Here is a 20,852-nt window from a genome sequence, read left to right as displayed (position 1 = left end):
TCCTATACGCAAACAATATCCTCATGCTATTCACACATAAAAACTCCTCTTTCCAGGCTCTCCTGGAGGTGATCGAGGCCTTTGGATGCTTCTCCGTCTATAAAATAAACTGGGGCAAAAGTGAAACCCTACTCCTCAAAGCCTCGACCCCCCTCCCAGATGTTCTACATGATTCTCCATGCCGATGCTCACCTTCCTTCATCAAATATTTGGGAATCATGATTGGCCACTTTCTACAAGCGACAGCATGTAGAAACATGGAACTTTTGATTGCACAGATAGTTTAGGACTTCTGGAAATGGTCCCATTTACATCTCTAAATGTGGGGCCACATGCAAAAAGCCAAAATTGTTACAGCACACACTTCAATTACATGCATGGTATGACCCCAATAGCTATTCCAACCTACATGTTAACTAAATTGACTAAAACAATTAAAGATTTTGGATGGGACCAGCAAAAGGCTCACCTGAAGATTTCCAAGCTCCAGGCAGCCACTTCCTCAGGTGGCCTGTGCCTTCCCGAAATATCATTCTATTATCAAGGACATCAATTGGAATACTTAGCGTATCTCTTCTCACCCACTTTGGAAAAGCCTGACTGGGTACTCATTGAACAAAATCTCTTGGGAGGCCCACCCAATGAGGGCTTGATTTACAGATCTTTTCTTTCCAACAAAGACAAACACTGTCTTCTTCTCCTCACTACGACTCAGGTATTGGAGAAATCCCATAGACAACTGTGCATCCATGCTTACTTGCATGTTGATGCTCTGATTTGGCACAACAAAGCCATTAGAATTGATGAAGTCATGATATGCTGGTAGGCATGGAGTGATAATGGAGTGCTTACTTTTGGATCATGTAGTGCATGACGCTGGGATAAATTGTTTGAGCAATTGCAAAAGCACTTTGACCTTGCCCCTATCAACAGTGAAGATATATTCAGCTGCAGCACTGCCTCTTGCCACATCAGGGGTCCTTGTCGAGTCCACTTCCCCGTTCAGAGATCTGAGATTACTTGAAATGTTGCAGCTCCTATAAGGGGATGATTTCATTCTCTATAGAACCATTTTGGAGGTCATCCACTTCTGCCCTCTTCACCTCTCACTGAAAGAAAAATGTATCACCAGACTGGGAAGGACTGTTCAGATGATGACTGGGCTGAATCTTTGGCCCCACATGATAGGGGCCTCCACAAGGCAACACTCAAGCTCAGCTACTTCAGCCTCCTGAATGATTGGCATTAGTCACCACAGAAATGACCTAAAGCCAACCTGGCTGCAGCCGCAGCATGCTGGAGATGCGACCATCATGACTGTGATATCCTGCCCCTAGTTTACTTCTGCCCCTCTTTACAACTTTTCTGGCGAGGGGTCCTGGCCACAATGAATGACCCCATAGCCTTGGGCATATGGCCAATGATTGCGCTGCACTTCCTTTACAACACTTTGCCCATTCTAGATTTTACCAACTGTGTCAAGTGCTGGATAGACACTGCACTGGCCAAGAGGTTGAAAACGTTAGAAAGAATGTTCCCCTCAGACACATGTCGACTGGATGCTGGCAAGGTTTGTGGCAGGATCCCATGAACAAATCATATATCATCCGATGGACAAGTTAAGACACTTTTGAGAACATTTGGTCCCCCTTTCCTTCCATGGCCAGCTTGAGTTAATACTGGATTCGATTGGGCTCCATGGATAGAAGGGAGAGCTCTATTCCAGCCTGAGAGTCCTTTTCCCTCTACTTATTCTTCCCATTGAACGGCAACGAGGGGAGAAACAGTCTGTTATGGCTCACAATAATCTTTTTACCCTGTTAATTGTACTGATATCAATGGTTGATATAGCCTTAGGAATTTACATTGATTGCCTGTATTTTGTTCCCTTGCAGAACCAACTAGTGTTAATACAATGTTCTTTGCTTTGCTTTCATATGGGTTTGTGTGGAAGTCCTTTCTTCCTATTTCTGCCTTCTTGTGCGAGTGCGGTTGTTCATCCTATGTACCATGAACTTAATATAATAAAGACAGAACCATCAAAAATGCTTATACAACCTTAATAATGAAGTAAAGATTAAAGTTTAAAGCACTTCATGATTCAAGCAAGCAAGGTTACCAACCATATATACTATATAGTTGGCATGTACATATCAGACATCACAGTGGTATGCCAGGCCAATATAGACAGCCCAAACGTAGCTTACAGGAGTATGAATCATCTTTACAGCAACAGGCATGGAACTTGGATGGAAAATGTGGGGTATAAGATAATAAAACAGACCAGACTTAAACTGAGGGTGACCATAAGCACAACCTACTTAGCAATGGTTGATAATGACATCATGGATCATTTATGATACAGGGCTAGCATCAGGAATCCGAGGATTTGAGCCAAGACAGTTCAGCTGCGATTTCAATCGCCCATATCAGACTTCGATTTATTTTTGATGTATGTTTCAAAGTGCATTAGCTCAGAGGAAATAGATGTTTGGTGTTTGAGTAGAATTCTAAACTTGGAAGGTCACACAATGGAATGCTGAATAGACATTTCAAACAGTTTCTTGCAGATAGCAAGAAAGCCTTTCCTTCTAGCCACTGAATCTCTTGCAAAATCCTGAGAAATTGACATTTTGGCACCATTCCATACAATAGCTTTACTTTTCCTCATATGTGCAAGGATCATTTCAAAATGTCAGTGCCTTAATGGTTTAAATGTCAGTAGTCTAGGTGAAGAGGCATTTTTAGGTTCAAACTTGGAAACAATATCTCAAACGCTTTAGCAAAGGATGTTTATTGATGTTTGAATCAATATTTCCAGAAAGTCAATGGTAGAGCATGATGAATCCTCAACTTCTGTGGGAGACCAAAGATGCAAAGATTGCTTCTCCAGTTGTGATCGTCCAGCTTAGTGATTTCGCTTTTGAGAGAAGTGATCAATCTGTCAGATTTCTGGAGTTATTTGACATGGAAGTTGATGTTATCTTCCAGGGAACTAATTCTATAGTCCGCATTTGTTAATCTGATATTTAAGTCCTTTATATCTTTTCAGATGGCAGCTACTTTGGAATGGATCAGGTATGTTTTAGTGACCTGTCTGATTATCATGAAATTTAATATGTTATACATACAATGCAAACTTAGTGATCAATCAATCTTCCATAAGCAAAAGAGGATCCGTGCAGATGTAATCATATGCAACCTAAATCCTCACGTACCCAGAACAGGTTCCACAGTGGGCTATGAATAAGCTTAAGGCACAAAGGTGCCAAAAAGGCATTCAGAGGAACCAATGATGATGCCAAGCATACACAGATACTGCAGGAAATGTTCAGGGGTACAGGAGGAAATGTATGTCATGATAGTAGGAGAGAAGCTTGAAGAATATGTAAGTTAACTAAAGGATGTAGTGTATGTGCATCGTGTTGAAGAAAAGCAAAGGGTGAGTTCAGAGATAATCATGAACCAGGGGGTTAGAATATAAACAGAACTTACAATTATCATGGAGCAGAATCTTGCTGATTCTAGCCTGTAATACTCAAACTGTTCCCAAATGGTGCTGAGGTTTGGGAGTATTTTATTTACTAAGCAACTGTGAAGACAGGTGAACGTGTCTAAAGCCAGTTTCAGGCAGTTTCTGCAGCCGGCGTCTCGCAAGCTTAGCGGAGAGAAACACCAGCGAGCAATCAACTGTAGGTCAATGAGTCTAAGCACATCCTTACAATCAGGAGCAATGTCTTCCTAAGTAGCCTCTCAGTGTTATCTCCAATGGGTACATACAGTGCATAAATGTCAGAAAATGAAGAGAAAACGATCTGCTCGAAATTCCACGTTTCAGTGGTCTACCTCTAGTGTCCTGCAGAGCTAGAAATTGCAGTCTCATCTCCGTGTTATATAGGAACTGCCCACTCCATCCAGGAGGAGGCATCGCTAATAGTGGCCCAATATAGTAGAGTGCTAGAATGCTGGTTGGGCTGTGAAAGACATAACACTGTTTTCACAGGCTGCTTCACTGTTGGGTGGAAGTGGGAGTGAAGTTGTATGGCACTGCCATTTTCCTCACTGACAAAACAAATGAATATATATACATCGAGTAATAGTCCTTAGTAATACTACTTAATCATGACCAAGTAAATTAATTACATGAACAAAAGAGGAGTTTTTGTACAACAAAAATCTGTGCATTCCTATTTTGTACCTTTCTCCACAAATTCATAAAGACCCGGAATGTTCGCCAGGGAGATGAATTGTCACAGGGTGCAATTCCCTACTTGAGCCAATTTCCAAATATATTGACACTTTTTCCATTTATTCCTGGGGACTGATCATATATTAGGATACCATAGATTTCATTAAGACAGTGAATCATTTGTCAAGCTCACTTTGAGGACCTAGAAAACGGATCCCACAGATCCAACTGTAGTGAAGGCAGGGCTCGCTTGCGCACATTGGTATGTTAGCATAGGCTTATTAGAAGTTTAAACGCCATTTTGCCTTTTTGCCGCTTTTGCACACGACACTGCATGTAGCTGTTGTAAGTTTGACTACGTGAATATCTTCACATGAGAATGGCTTGTTTTCAACATCCCTAGACTTACATTGAGACCTTAGTCTGCACAGCGAGTGCTGAAGCCTTCAAGGTTATCATAATAATGTTAGCTGTTATTCGGGATGATCAGCTCACGCTTAGACACAACATGCACGCAGATGCAGCTAACTGAAATTCTGGCGCCTTCAATATTGCACTTAATGCATGCATTTAGGCACTTGGAGAAAATCCGTTTCCATAGAGAGAGAGAGAGCTTTTGCAGATCCCAATGTGATTCACCTCTGCTGATCTTGGAGGTATGGGGTTCCCCATTCAATACTAAGAGACCTTCTATATTTTATAAAACATAGTTCCTAGCTAGGGAGAGTGGCATACAAGGCACTATAGGACCTGTTTCCACTATCACTATAATATGATTTCTCCTTTTGTGTTTTATGGAATTGTAACAATGCTGATAGTACTATTTTTAATCATATGCCTGCTTATGTTAGCAAAAATACTGCATCTCAGAGCACGTCGTTAAAATAAACATTTTAAACTTTATTGTGTCTCTTTTTACCCATGTTGTGGACTGGTAGGAAGATAACAAACCAAAGAGTGTTCTTGAGCCCCACCATTCCTGAGAGTAACCTATGTTCTGGGTTGTCTAATCATTGGTACCTTTGCTATAGGACGAAGAGCTAATGTGACACTGATGCTAGTCAGTTAGGGGTTCTAGGTACTGAGGGGAGTTTTTTGGTCCACCACAATTCAGTGAGGTCCTGGGTCTCTGTGCACAGTTCTGTGTATGAGTAGAATCCCTGCAACACAACATTCGCATTCGAGGAACCTCCAGGGGCAGAGAAGGAGTATATGGAAATGTATGTAAAACGCCTGTTCCTTTATGTCCTTCCCGAGTTAGCAATAGACAGGACCCATAGAGTTAACAGAGCCACGAGCCCTGGCATCGCCCCACCAGGCATCCTGACCTGCCTGCATTACTTCCTTCACAAGGAAGCTATTATGGAAGTGACTCGTCAAAGGGACGGTATCCAGTTTGAGAGCACCAAGATTTCCCTCTACAAGAATTTGGCACTAATCACTCTACAGCGCTGTCAACAATTAAAGCCAATCACTACCTTCTTCGAAAGCAAAGCAGTGAAGTACTGCTGGGTGCACTTGTTCCAACTGCTCTTTACCTGGAAGGGAGTGGCCCTTGCGGTCCGCTCCCTCATGGAGGCTGACGCAATCCTAGAGCTCCCAGACCCAACAGTGATGACACCCTAACCAAATACCCTCCCAAAGCAGGGTGGCCAGCTGGGAATGGTCCAGAGTGACGAGGAATAGATCAACTGTGAAACCCTCAGAGGATGAAATGCACATAGAATGTCAGGCAATTCAGAACAGGCTATGGACCGATGACTAACACTAACTGGGGGAGCGGGGCAGTGAACATGCAGTCACACAGACTACGGGGAGCAGAGAGGGGGAACTCAGGAGACATACTACTGACTGTTAAATGGCCTACAGACCCAACGGACACTCCACTAGTACACAATCCATACAGATAACCCCAGTTTAGGGGAGTGGAGGTTTGTTAATTTTCATTGATAGACTCAAAGGGAATGTTGGGGACCACACCATGATATAGCTTCCATGTTACATTGGTCCAATTGCACAAAACTCTAGAAACACCTTACAGCACTCACAATTTCCACACAGGAATACTTAGCGAGACCACCCATACCTACCATTGTTAATCATTACTAGTCTGAACAATAGGGGCCTCAACACCTCAACAAAATGTGACTTTAAGCTATGTGTGTTCAAAAATGTAGGCTCTGACATTTTCTTACCACAGAAAACCCACCTATTTAAAAAAAAAATGGAGCATTCTTCAGACCCACTGGTTCACTCTGGAGATCCTTTCCTCTAGCCCAGCTAAGACGGAAGGACTGGCTATACTAATTACTAATAAGTCTACGGGCAAATACTATCTACCGTCGCTGAGATCTTAGGTAGACAGCTGGTGGTACGAATAATGCAATCACGCACCATTACACTCTGCAAAGTATATGCCCCTAGCGATAACCAGTAAAACGTACTCCTGGAGGCAATATCCCTGATTCTGACAATGCCGGACGCGGAGATACTTGTGGCGGGGGAGAGACTTTAATATGGAGATAGACAGTAACCTCGACCAGTCAGCGCATACACAGGGGCTAAAAGGAGACTTTGCGGATAGCAGTTGTGTGTGGCTCAAAGACAGTGGGCTGGTAATATTTGATGAGCTCAACATCCCACCACTAGGGATTACATGTTTTCTCTACATCACACTAGACATATGCCAGTTTAGACTAAGATTTAGGCACAACACAGCTCGTATGAAGGATACCATTAATAATAACGGGGTTGCCCTGTGTCCCTCAGAACCTGGATATATAATTTTATGGAGCTACAGTGATTTCTATTGAGAAGCACAATTTCTTTGCATAATTAGCTAGCTATCCTGGCAGTGAGGCCCTAGGGTGGTCTGGAACTTTTTGGGCCCTTTGCCTCACAATCTTTTTCTAAAACAGACATGATTTTCTTCTACAATGTTTGTTTATTCTGTTCTTTAGTGAAGCCCATGGGGATCGTGATGAAACTTTGCATTCAATGCAGGCTTAATTTTAAACAAGGAATATTGACAGCTGCATCTTAAAGTGAGCAGCAATTCCTTCTTCATGACTAGTATGCCACTTATGGACCACATAATGTATACATTTTTAATTATTTCATCTTTCTACAGGGAATATCTTTGGGATCCTTGGGATCCTTTTTGCAACTTTGTACTCTTGACAATCTCCATACATCTATTTTCCTACGACTTACATTCAAACAGTCCCGAATTGGTAAGAGTGATTTTCCACTGCGCTTTCCCTTGAAAATCATGAAGTCCCACATATCGCACACTGAATTGTTTGCAAATATCTCCTATGATGGATGGGTGGATGTTTCTGTCCATTTTCAGGACTCCATCCAGACCAGGATGGGTTATTTTCTATTCAAATGACCATTAGTAGGCTGTTTTTCATCCAGGTGAGTCTCAGTTCCACTCTCCTGTGATACTCACACATATTGAACACTACACACAGTCTGACTCGCGCAGTCGAGAGCCCTTTTGTCCAATGTTTGAAAACGGATCCTGGAATCGCACACGCTCATGCGTGTGCTTTTCTTTTTGGGTTCCACTATTGGGCTTGCTTTGCGTGTTTTTTTTTAACAGAGCACGCAATAGGCCAAAGGCGGGCGCATTGCTCAGCCCATGGCCTATTGCATCAAAGCCCATATGTTTTCAATTATAGTGCCCAGATACGGGCGTGATGATTGAAAACATATGGCTCGTAGTGGCGCTCACGCGCACCACTCGCAGGCGTGTTTTTTTTTTTACAATTGCGATCTCTTTCGCAATCACTTTCAGTGCCGCTTGTTTTAGATAGGGATAGTTAAGGAACATGACAAAACGTAGTCGAGCTGAGGAGCCTCGAGAAACAACTGTACGCCTTCCAGCAACATGCAATCAATGTCTGCCATGTGGTGTGAGTGCTAAATTAATCTTCAACAATATCTAGCATGATTTATTACGATTTCTTTCAAATATAGTATGTATGTTTCAGACACGGTGGATGTGAGGCTATGGTTCAACACCTGTGTCCCGGAATAGTTGCTTGCTTCAGATTGCACAGAACGTGACAAGAGCACACTGTGCGTAAGTCATATGATAGGTCTGTCCCCCGTGGTGAATGCGATGCTGCCCGATTCTTGCACAGCTGGTGAGATGACTCAAGATAACACAGCGCCTTAGTAACGTGAAACCAGATTTGTAGTTCATTGCTGAAGGGCCACCAGTGTGGTGACCCCCGAGGTAATGATGTAACAGCGGGCATAAAACTTGAACAGCTTGTGATAGAAGGCGAACCCCGCGGTGAACCCGGCTACGAGCGGAAATGCATAAGGTGAACAAGAGCAAAGAGCTTTGAAAGTCGCCAAGCAAAAGAATCGGCGTGGGAACGAAAAGTCAGGATATTGGAAGTTTATAGTCCACCTTCCGTGGGGAGGGCGTGTGCTTGGAGTGGGTCCTGCAAGCAGGTGTAAGGCCCTTGCTGTGGGGTTGTTCAGTTCCATGTTTTGAGCATGTCTGCCTCTCCTTGGGATTGTTTATCTGAAAATAAAATTGAATCAACGATGCTTTAGATAAACATATCAGTTAATCGAAGATTGGATTGGTTTTATTGGTACTCCAAGTTGTTAGTGGGATAAACCAGTGGATGTTAGTGCTTCTGTCATGAGAGATCGGAGACAGGCGTACTTTGCCATCCTCTGGGGATGTTCGTGGGCAGGCATTTGTGACGGCGGTCACCAACAGAGGTGGCAGGGAGATCGGTTTCCTAAAGAATAGTTTAGGAAAGTGATAAATTGTGCCTTTTATAGGTTTATCACCAACGCTTGAATGGGGGGAAAAAGAAGGTAGCGTAAGAGACGGTGCCAAATATAGCCTCAGACAGTACGAGGTGCTGTAATGGCCCCAGTGTATTAATGAATACATCCATTTATTGATGGTTCTAGCTCCCTTACTCTGTTTAGCGTGCATACCTGATCATGCCGCATTCTCAAGGTTCCCATGTGTGGCCTTTTGAGTAGTCGACAGTACCTGCCCTCATGTACTCATACCTAACAATGCTGGGTGCCTGGATTACACATGACGGACCGAGAGGACTCCCGCCCACATGTAATCATACCTTACAACGCAAGGGGGATGCAGTGGAGACTTACAGCCATGTGCCTCAGCTGTCGGACTCAGTCGACTGTGGGGAGCACCTGGCAGCGCAGTCCCCCCTTACAATTGGGATTGGTAGGATCACACATAGGCTTGGACACCATCCAAGGTGCTTGTGGAGGGTTACAACCGTGGCTGGCCGGGCTCACACATGGGGTACAGTAGGGACACCTGAACTCACCTAGTCATTCCTGTGTCAGAGGTCAGAGTTGATCTGCACACGTTGTGATATCTGTGACACGAGCAGTAAGTGGGTGGTATGTGGTAGATCGACCCTGGTTTTGGAACTGTGATTGACGTGGGGGAATGTGAGAGGCTGGAGGGTCAGGGTTCGGACACCCAAGCCTGCAGCCCCCAGTGACCGAGCAGGGCTGCACATTTATGCATGTGCATCGACGCCCGGCCGCCTTGATCTTTCATGTGGAAGCCGAAACTGGAGCAGTTGCCCTGTTCTTCCTGTGAATGTTTACAGACGCACACACCCCTGGAGCTGTCGCCTGTCCAGTCTGTTGGCAAAGGACAATGCCAAGATGTTGTGTTGCTTCAGTTGCCTGTAATGTCAGTAATCCCATGATGTCCAACCAACTGAAAGAAATGTAAATGTGTGCAATTGATAATCAGCAAATTTAACCGCTTTGCTGTGGCCGGAATTCCCCCGTTAGGCTGAGGAATTCCACATGTGTGCGGTTCGGGCTGGCCCCGGCCGTCTGCCGCACAGGCCCACTGTGATGTCAGATGGCCAGGGGCCGTCTGACACACGGAAGAGGTTAAAGGCTGCTTAGGAGCCAGCATAGACCTTAATTGGTAAAATCATGTGAAGCTGTATAGTGACAAAGAGTTATTCTTTTTTAAAGGCGCCTAAATGGTATACCTGTTTTTGAGTATGTCGTTTAAATGGAAACCTATAAAAAACAAGCATTTATAATGCAATAGGTCTCGCATTTGCGAGAGTTTATGTTATTGGCATTGTAAATCACAATGCCTTTTATCTATTTGTTTCAAAAACCAACACATTAATAAAAGGCATTGTAATCTACAATGCCAATAACTCAAACTCTAGTAAATGTGAGCCCTATTGCATTGCAAATGCTTGTTTTTTATTACACAAGCTGTTCACACACATAGTCCTGCGGACGTCTAATTGTGATGATTGTACAGTAACACATACCTACAGGGTCGAAACGTGGATGATAATAACATTAAAACCTGTACCTTAGTCAACAAGCCTGAAGAACGTGCTATTAGTATAATAGGCTTTATTGTGTGAGATGATTAGATTGAAAAAACTGATATTTTTCCAGAACACTTTTGCTCTGTAGTATGTCTATGTTATTCATTGATTTTTGTTGTTAGATTTCTTTGTTCATATTGTGTCACCTTGTCACAATGTCACTTGTTTATTTATCTCTGAATAACAGCCATATATGAAAGTAAAATTCTCAATCTTGTGTATAACTTGGATATATGATTAAGAATATAGTGAGTAATTGCAGACTGTTGTGTGCTGTGTCTAATCATTATTGTTCAATGTCAATTGGCACAAGCCTTGCCTCGTAAATAGTGGATTGATCTTTTGTTGGTCTAAATGTAACCCTGACGCTAACCTATGGCTGAGGCTAGGGGTGGCTCTGCCCCTGTGGACACCAGCTTTCACTGCAGGAAAGGCTGTAGGAAACACCCAAGCCCGTCTGACCCTAAAATGGCGCCTGGTGCAGTTCAAACCTAAGCCCAGCAAATCGATGAGGTCGTACCCCTAGGGGGAGTACTCAGTTTCAGGTCAGCAGGAGAGCTGAGTTGCGGTGGCCGACGTCCATGACATTCAGAGGGTATGAATATGACAACACCTACAGTGGACATCGACCAGACCTTGCACATTTACCCCACCTTCCACCCACCTCCGGCTCACCCATCATGACATTGAACCCGTGAATCTAACCACTGACCGTGGTGACTTAACATTTTGGCCGATGTCTGGAGGAGCTACCTTGATAGCTACCTTGATAGCTATAGCGGAGATGGGCTGTGGACTTCCCCCTCGGCCTTCACCTACCCAGCCGAACATTGGACAGACTTTCCCTTCATCTCTCGGCTGAATCTCCCACCTCGTTACCTTTTTACACTATTTCCCTTACCCTTCCACACGCCAACAACCAACAGATATAACTCGTAATTGATGTATCATTTGCAACATTGTGTAACTTCTAACTAATGTAACTTCCTCATGTACAGCGCTACGATCGCTCCGGGTTAAGCCAGCCCTATATAAAACTCAAATAAATAAAAAAATAAAAAAATATATGTAGGGGCATGACATGAGCACCTTAATTACGTACTAAGGACACAGCAGGTCAACATTGGGGCCATATCCCTATCTGGACTACTCACTATAAAAGACCTACACAAACTCAACTATAGGACACTGGAGAGTGAATGACAACCTTCTGAAGTGAACAGACATTAAAGAGTCTATCTGCAGTCGTATCATCACCTATTTGACGGAGAATGTAGGATCGGCCTCATAAATTACCAGTCTCTGGGATGCTCTGAAGGCGGTGCTCAGAGAAACTTATAGCTCTCGTGGCTAAATTTAACGTGGACAAGAGGGCAAAGCATAGGAAACTGGAGGACAAGGTGAATGACCTAAAGACCCAGCAAAAGGGATCTGGCTCCATAGAGGTCTCACGGTAGCGAGGCAACAGCTTAAAGCACTGGACTAGAAGGTCATGGGGTATGCATTACTGCATATCAAACACATATTTGACACTGGGGGATACAAAGCAGGCAAACTGCTTGCTTGCAAACTCAGGGCACAAAGCAGAGAGATAGTGTCCCAAATGATCACCTAGACAGGAGACACTGCAAACACCTCAGAGGGGATAGCTGAAGCTTTCCAAAATATACTACTCCATGCAATATACTTCAGAACCCTCCCGCTACCTGGACGCAACTCCACTACCAACTCTCACAAGACACCTATCTGAAACATTGAAGGGAGACATAACAGTGGAGGAAGTGATGACTAGTATCTCCAAACTACACACTGGGAAGGTTCCAGGCTCCAATGGGTTTACAGCAGCCTTTTACAAGATGTTCTGTCCACTATTATCTCGTTTACTGGCTAATCTCTATAACTCTTTTGAAGACATCATACCTCTAACCACCTTGATGCAAACAGCTGTAATCACAATTATACCCAAACCGGGCAAGGACCCTTCAGTCTGTTCTTTGTAATGGAGGGCATCATGGCCTGGCAATTAGCTCCCTATATGCAAGACCTCGTAGGCCCAGGCCAAACAGGGATAATTCCAGAAAGAGGATGCCAACAACACAAAAAACTGTTTACACATCATGGACAAAACAGCATGCACCAAAATAACAGCCTTCCTATTATCTATCGAAGCTGAGAAGTCACTCGATAGAGTCCAATGACCCCTCCTCCGGGAGGTCCTTGGTAGGAGTGAAATGGGAACCAAATCCCAGAGATGGGTGTTTAGTGGCTACAACCATCAAAACACCCGGGTATGAATTAACGGCACAACCTTAGGCCCCATTCTAATACAGAGGGGAATACAGCAGAGCAGTCCCCTGTCCTCATTTTTGCTTAGCCAATATATGGAACCCATAACTGAGGTAATACGTAGAAACCCACAAAATCTCAGGAATTACATCCTGTAAAATGGAGCACAAAATATCATTTTATGCAGACGTCGTCCTCTTTATTCTAACTAATCTACTGACCACATTTCCAGTCATACTCCACAAATCAGACACATTCGGCCAAGTGATGGGGTTCAAGGGGAATAAGAAAAAATCACAGGTTTTGGAAATCAATGTCTCCTGAATGCAATGAATGGCCCTTCAGGAAAAGTGACCCTTCACGTGGGCACACCGATATATCACCTACTTAGGCATTAAACTCTATTCAATAGTAGAGCGCACAGCCAACACTACACTGACCTTCTCTGCACAGCAGGTAGGGATCTACAGAGTTGGCAGATGGGGTGGACTCTCACCCATGGAATGTATAGCAGCTGTCAAGAAGACCCTTCTACTTAAATAACTATACATAGTGAAGGCTGTCACCCTATTGCGGGTTGTCCCCCTCCAGCCACCCTGGGGAACACTTCCCATGATGCAGGGCTGCATATCGAGGTTTAAGGTTAATAGAAAGGGAAAAAAGCCAGAGTGCCAAAGCAACAACAAAATGCCTGACTGGAAGAGGGAGGGCTAAATCATACTACACACTCACTGAACTGCGGCAATGGCATTGCAAGACCTCTAAGAAAAACTGGCTTTATGGACCAGTCAGTAGCCAGCATTAATGTGCGGAAGATACCTTAGTTACACAAGAGGCACAGTCCAAGGGGAGTGTGTAGCTCTGCAATAATACAGGCCACTGTGCGATGCTGTGACTCTCACAATAGGACTGATGTCCTTGCCCTACCCAATGACCCCCTTTAATAGGCAACCCCAAATTCCTGTCAGCCAGGGACAGGAATGACTTCCTGACATGGCAGTTAGCAAACTGCAAGCACACTCTTTGTCCGGGATGGGTTCACCCCTTGTTGCAGTCCTTTGTACAATTACAGAGACACTCTGGCCTACCACAGAAGGAGCAAATGTGACATATGCACATATGCGACTAGGTGACACAACCTGCGATAGGAGGCCTTGCTGTCTGCCTGCTGACCCCATTTAAGAACGGTCTCACCTCCAAATCCGACGTCAAACATCCGGTCTCTGTGTGAATTTCTGCATTTGAGTCGCAAGGCAATAAAGACCACAAGAATGGAGTGGGTCATAATGTATGAATTTCCGTGAGGAGTAGAGAAGGCAAGGCAAGTTTACCACGTTTTATTTGGAATGGGTTCTCAAAACGATCCATGACGCTATCATGATTTCCAAGTTTTAACTACTATTTATTAGCTAACAAAACTCTTTAAATGTCTCATCTGGATAAGGTTCTATCCGCAGGATACTTACTTTCAATCCCAGCAGGGCACCGGACTCTTTTGGCATGCTAGTCCTCTTGTTAAGGATAACACGTCCAATCAGCCGATCTCCTTCCTTCGATGGCTGCCATGTTACAGGATGCTAATAAAAACACAGAAACTTCAGTTTAACAAATTATGCTTAGAAATCATCATCTCCCCTCAAAACAAAACCCACTTAAAACAAGCACTGAATAACATTCTTCTAAGTAATATGGGTTTGTTCGATACTTATAATTGAAGATTTTAGCTATTTAATTCATGATTAGAGTATTTACATACACGTATAAGATGATTATAATAATCAGGTAGAGCATCTCCTAGATCTAGTCTGGTAAATACATGAATGAGGTTATTTTGTAAGCACAAGGCATTACATCAATGTCATTCTCAAACGAGAGAATATACGCTTTGAATAGATGGCATATCGTCCCAGGCAGGGTGACCGTGTAACATCCACTTGAACGGTCGACATGGGCCAATGGAAAGAATATCTCATTTCATGACTATTATCAGCATAAATGCATTGACATCACCAGAATTAGGCAGCAGTTGAATTGCCGAAATTGAAAGTAAAATCCGAACACTGGTCTGATATATTTTCAGTTGTTAACCATTATACACGATCCAAAATAGAGACACATATCGACCCTTCCCATATCATTTCAGAACGTTTTTCACCACATATAGGCAATTCTTTCAAAGTCAGCTAGTCATTGCTCCTATTCTACTTGGCACTTAATCTGCCCAACGGCCGGCAAAATTCCGCCTAAAATCATTTACCACTCATGAATGTTTAAGGTATACTATTTTAAAACTTTACAAACTAAAATGCTTCATCAAAAACTACTTTTAAAAATACCTCTCATTTAGAAGAGGGTTGTGGAACGTGGTTTTTGTAGCGTCAGCGCTACGTGCCGAGCGGCCATTTTGTAGTTGCGCGCGCACCTCAGGGAGAAAGGCGCGAGTGCCGGAGCCCGGACACACTGGCTCGGCGCTCTCTGAGCGGAGATCGATTTATTCAATAAACCCCTTAACCACCTTACTGTGTCCTGTCGTTATGGGTAACAAGAGCAACATTACAATGGCGACGAGGTCAGGATGAGAAAAAACGGACCACACCAGAAACATCAAGAAACCGAAACTTGAGGTAACGGGTTTTTAGGAACCCGTTTGGTGCCAGGGGATAACACCCGAAGACCTCTGAGTTCTCCCTGTTCCGGACCACAGAAACACGGAGTCTTCTAGTCGAGTCAGAGATCAAGTTTTATTGATAGCTACCAAGTAACAGGTGTCCTAGAAGCACGACAAACACGGGTCATGTGTTCTCAGGAGACTGTTCGTTTTTACAGAACCAGCCTTCTCCTTATATACAGAAATAATAGCTGCGAGCGAGAATTCTTGAGTTTATGATATGGCTATACACATATTTCTACAATAATACAAAAGAGCGAAGTCATGTAGGCAAGCCCGTATTTTAGATGTCCAATGCGTGATAGATTACTCAGCCAAGCCCGGAACTCCCATCAGATATCGATGAAACCCCAATAAAGGAAGGCACCTCCTAGTCATAAAACTGGCCATAAACAGGGAACAGGACAGGTGTGTGTTTGTAGAAAGCATGGTTTGTATGTAGTGAATGGTTTGAGGAATGTTATGTATCGATGCTATCGCATTTGGCCACTGGGCGAGGGGCTGCCCAGACAGGTTTGGCTAAAGGCAATGGAGTCAGTTGGGACAGGTCAGGGGGGAGTCAGGGAAGGAGGACGTGTCCTTTTAGATCAAGCTCGACCTTTAATTGACTTATCATGAGGGCAAGACGTAAGATGAATGTCGTTCACAAAATGGAGTCTAAGGGGTCGGGACGGAAACTACGATTTGGGGGTGCTGGCGACCCTCGATTATGACACAAATGTATGGGAATGATGCCCTAATCATTATCGGTTCGCTGACACCAAATTCGTCATGGTACGTTGATATTTTGTGACACGGGTATTGGACCTCGTTATTGGGACGACAACAGGGTCCAGATTTTCAGAACCACAGACCCTCCTTTTGCCCTTATGTAAGGCAATAAATCATATTAATCTGAGTCCAAATCCGTATGAAGGAATTCGTGGAGATGCTGCTGTAACATCATTCTGTTGCTCAGTTCGCCTTTTGACACAGGCTTCCGTACACATGACGTAGCACAGAGGCCACATAGTGAAGGAGCGCACTGTATACACAGGCAGAACATAAACAGAAGTGCTAAGATCATCCCAATGAAGATTAGTGTTTTCCATCCCCATGTAGCGATCAGTTCCCAGAACCACCCTAGTAAGGACCAATCTCCATTTTCCACGTGGAGGGAATCAGATATTTCGTGTAGTTTAGAGATGGCTTGGTACACTGTCGGTGCGTTATCAGGGATGAAAATGCAACAACTGGATTGGATCACTCTACACACACCACCACGATCGGCGAGTATGATATCTAGGGCAACTCGGTTCTGAAGGGTCATAAGTCGATCCGACTGAAGTTCGGTCGTCAAGTTTCCAAGGGCTCCGGCCGTTGTAGTCACGGCGGATTCAACTATCCTCGATAACTGGCGAATATTCCTGCTGTTTACCATAGGCCCCCAAAATGGCAGAAAACCCTTTGCGAAGTCAGCGAATTCCTGACCCGCGGTGTCGTCTTTGCTCACGACACCTCTAGCTGTCCTTGTCCGATGGTAATCTGCTCTGGCCGTGTAGGTGGGAGGCAGCAGAAATGCGATAAAGCATGTACCTGAGAAGTCAGGGGGTAACCACGTGTAAGCTTGGTCATGGCAGACGAAGTACGTGCCTTTGGCTGCTAATAATATAGGGGAAGTTCGGGAAGCGAACACATATGTTTCCGCGCATATACTCTTTCCTAATTGAGCTTTGGGATCCCTGCCGATACCCTGTAAACATAAGTGACCTCGGTTGGGTACTATCCAAACTGGGCGGGATTTCTTTGCTGTCTGGCTCTTACTCAGGTAAACCCCATATTTAGTTACGTTCCAACGAGTGTACGGAGTGAGTTCATCTTTGGGAATCGTAAGATAGGTGTCGAACTCTCTACTCATATTTCTTATCCCTGCTATTAGTGCCTTGTTACTGGAATCACTTTCAGTAGAACGTGTCGGGTATGGTTCTAGGGCGAATAGGAACATGGTCTGGAAAGCCCACACAGAACCATAATAACTGAAAGGCAGGATGAAGTATGGGATACCCTTATCCGTCGTGTGTGGCATGAGTCCACATATCCAACAGTTCGATGTGTTCATGATGGACTGGTGTTGGTGTAGGAGTTGAATAAATTAGTTATTTACAAATTCGAGTCTTCTGGCAGATTCGTGTTCAGGTAGAGGGTGAAAGTAGTGTGGAGAGATAGTAGGAGGAGGCTGAGGCCGGGTGTCATTTGAAAAGGTAACTTGGAATACGAATAGAGTATAACCAGTCAAAAACATCGTTATGCTACACAACATTAAAATACATGTTATCAAAAACTTTCTTTTGGCCAGTACAGTGCATAATTGTCTTTCAAAGTTTGGGAGTCTGGTAGGTCTCTTTACCCTAGGAAACTCCATCCTCTAGTTGCTGCCCGCGGTGGTAGGTTGGTTCTGCCAGGGGGTGCGCTCTGTTCAGTCCGGGGTAACTCCCTTGGACCAACCAGAACCGTTGACCTAAACGTCCCCAGTTGCACTCTCCAGCCTTCAACCGCGACCCTAGCAGCAGAACCGGATGGCGGTTCGAAAATCAAAAAATGAGCAAGTTTCCTGAGAGTGAGAGAGCTGAAAAATCAAAAATAGTTCTTGGGGAGGGAAATCACTTTAGTTCGTTTTTATTTAGTCTCTTCGTTTAGTCCTCAAGTTGTACCGTCGTTTTCCTGGCACAGTGTGGTCTTCAAACAATGCCTCAGGTTCGGTAGTGTCCAACTGCGTAGACTGTGGCACAAATCCTTGTAAAATATGATCACTAACCTTTTCGGTACCAGTTTCTTTTAAACGTGCATCGCTGAAAGGGATGAAACGGGGTATGGATTCTGTCTCGGAGTCGGCAATTCCTTCGTTGACCCACCGGTCGTATGGAAGAGGCAGAGGGACCCGTTTACAATGGGTCCCGTGTACCCAGTTCTTTTTGCCGTCCACCCGAACCGCTGACCTCGTGGAAAGAAGTACCAGGTAAGGTCCGGTCCAGCTCGGCTGTCCGTTGTTGGTGCGCTGGAAGTTCCGCACCAAGACCCACGTGCCGGGTGTGATGGAGTGACCTGGATCGTCAGAGGCTGGTGGAGAGGAACTGTGAACCTGTTGGTGTAAAACACGCAATTTAGTTGTCAATTCGCACAAATAGTCAAGCAGTACGGGGTGCTCTATTTCGCTAAGTTTCTTTGGTCTTGGCACGCCCCAGACGTTGGCTGGGCGGCCAAACACTATCTCGTGAGGGCTAAGTTCTAATCTGGAATGGGCAGTCATCCTAGTTGACAAGAGTGCTAGGGGCAAGGCGTCGGGCCATTTAAGACCTGTACTGGCTTGGATCTTGGCTAATTTGAGCTTTAAGTGCCGTTGTAGCACTCTACCAATCCAGCTGATTGGGGGTGATTCGCAGAGTGGAATTTTTGCTGTATGCCTAAACATTCACACACTCTCTTCATCACGCGTCCTACGAATTCACTTCCATTATCACTCCAGACGATTCTAGGCATGCCAAATCTCGGGAAGAACTCTTTGACAAGGGCTTTGGCGGTTGACAAGGCAGTATTATCTTTAAGGGGGTACGCTTCCACCCACCTGGAGAAAGCGCAAACAACAACGAGCACATACTTCAGATTGTTGCATCTCTCCATGTGGATGAAATCGAGCTGCAAAACCTCGAACGGATACGTTGGAGGCGCAAAATGACCAGCTGGAGTTGGGGTTCCCCTACCGGGATTGTACTTCAAACACACCATACAGTTTCTGACCACATTCTCTGCATATTTCGGGATGTTGCTATTTTGCCATACTGGGGCCAATACTTTACAGATTCCTCTCGAACTGATGTGTGCAAATCCGTGAGCCATTGTTACTACTGCAAGTACATAGGCGTTAGGCAATAACCATCGCTGGTGTTCTGACAATTCGACCCAACAACCATTGTATCTAATCTACCCTTACTTTCTCTCTATTCATTCACCTCTTTCTCAGTTGCCTCGGCTTGTATAGATTTCACGCTTTCAATGGTGTCCTCACACATTCCTACATCAGTAATCCATCTAGCGGGACCTACAACATACATCCGACTCATTGTGTTCCTTGCAGTCTCTTTCGCAACCTCGTCTGCAAATGCATTCCCGCGGCCAACATCATCCTGAATCTTTTTGTGTGCACTACATTTTATAATGGCAACTTGTAGTGGCAAGGTCAGTGACTGGAGGAGCTCATTAACTAGCTGACCATGTTGTATCTTTGCACCATGTGACGTAAGAAACCCACGTTCACGCCACAATCTCCCAAAACTGTGAGCCACACCAAAGGCGTATTGGCTGTCAGTGTACACATTCACTCGCTTTCCTTTCGCTAACACACATGCTCTGGTAAGCGCAATTAGCTCTGCAGCTTGTGCAGAATTATGGGAAATGCGCGCAGTCTCTATAATGGTGTGTAATGCCGTTGAGGCATATGCTGCAGTCGTATCACCATTCGGCAGCTTGAAACATAAACCATCAACCCATAAAGTATCATTGCATTCAGGAAGGGGAGTGTCCTGTAAGTCTACTCTCCCTTTTGTCTCTTCTTCTGTCCTAAAGCAGCAGTCATGTTTATCAATCTCGTCTGTTCCTGTCGGAATGGGTAATAACGTTGCGGGATTCAGTGTATCGCACCTCTTTATGTGGATGTGACTTGCTAGCAGCGTAAGTTCGTAACTGGATAGTCGAGCGCTAGTAAGGTGTTGTGTCTTCGTCCTGTTTAGTAAAATGTCTACTGCATGCGGAACCATAACGATCAGAGTATTATTCATGACTAATCCAGCGGACTGTCGGATGCAGACAGCTGCTGCGGCGGTAGCCCTCAGACAACTTGGTAGGGCTTTAGCCACAGGGTCTAGAGTTGCCGAAACATACGCGCATGGGCGCTGTCTGTCCCCAAAATGTTGTGTTAAAACTGATAATGCACAACCTTCCTTCTCGTGGACATATAATGTAAAAGGCTTACTGTAGTTGGGGTTTCCCAACACAGGAGCCGAACATAATGCATCACACAACTTGTGGAAACTCGTCTGGCAATCTTCAGACCAAGGCATAGGATTTGGCGTGTCTTTACAGAGTAGTGCCAGCAAGGGTTTAGCTAGTAGTGAGAAATTCGGTATCCATTGTCTACAGTACGATGTAATGCCCAAGAAGGCTCGAACCTCTCTCTGTGTCCTTGGGGCACTTAGTTCTGCGATTGCCTGTATTCTTTCTGGTGTCTGTCTCCTTCCCTCCTTCGACAAGATGTGACCTAAGTAGGTTACCTCTTGTCGGCAAAATT

General features: G+C 44.5%; 1 protein-coding gene across 7 annotated transcripts in view; it reads right to left on the bottom strand.

The window, feature by feature from the left end:
• RIMS1 (regulating synaptic membrane exocytosis 1) overlaps window positions 1-20,852 on the bottom strand; it is a 2,308,950-nt gene that overhangs the window by 1,334,679 nt on the left and 953,419 nt on the right. For all 7 annotated transcript variants that reach the window (XM_078648052.1, XM_078648043.1, XM_078648046.1 and 4 more), the window contains exon 7: window positions 14,331-14,441. In XM_078648052.1, the coding sequence (XP_078504178.1) occupies window positions 14,331-14,441 (111 nt within the window). The remainder of the gene's footprint in view (window positions 1-14,330; window positions 14,442-20,852) is intronic.

The sequence above is a fragment of the Lissotriton helveticus genome, chromosome 6 (assembly GCF_964261635.1).
Source record: "Lissotriton helveticus chromosome 6, aLisHel1.1, whole genome shotgun sequence".
Lineage (NCBI taxonomy): Eukaryota > Metazoa > Chordata > Amphibia > Caudata > Salamandridae > Lissotriton > Lissotriton helveticus.
The sequence above is the reverse complement of the archived record's forward strand: the minus strand, read 5'-3'. Positions and strand labels throughout refer to the sequence as shown.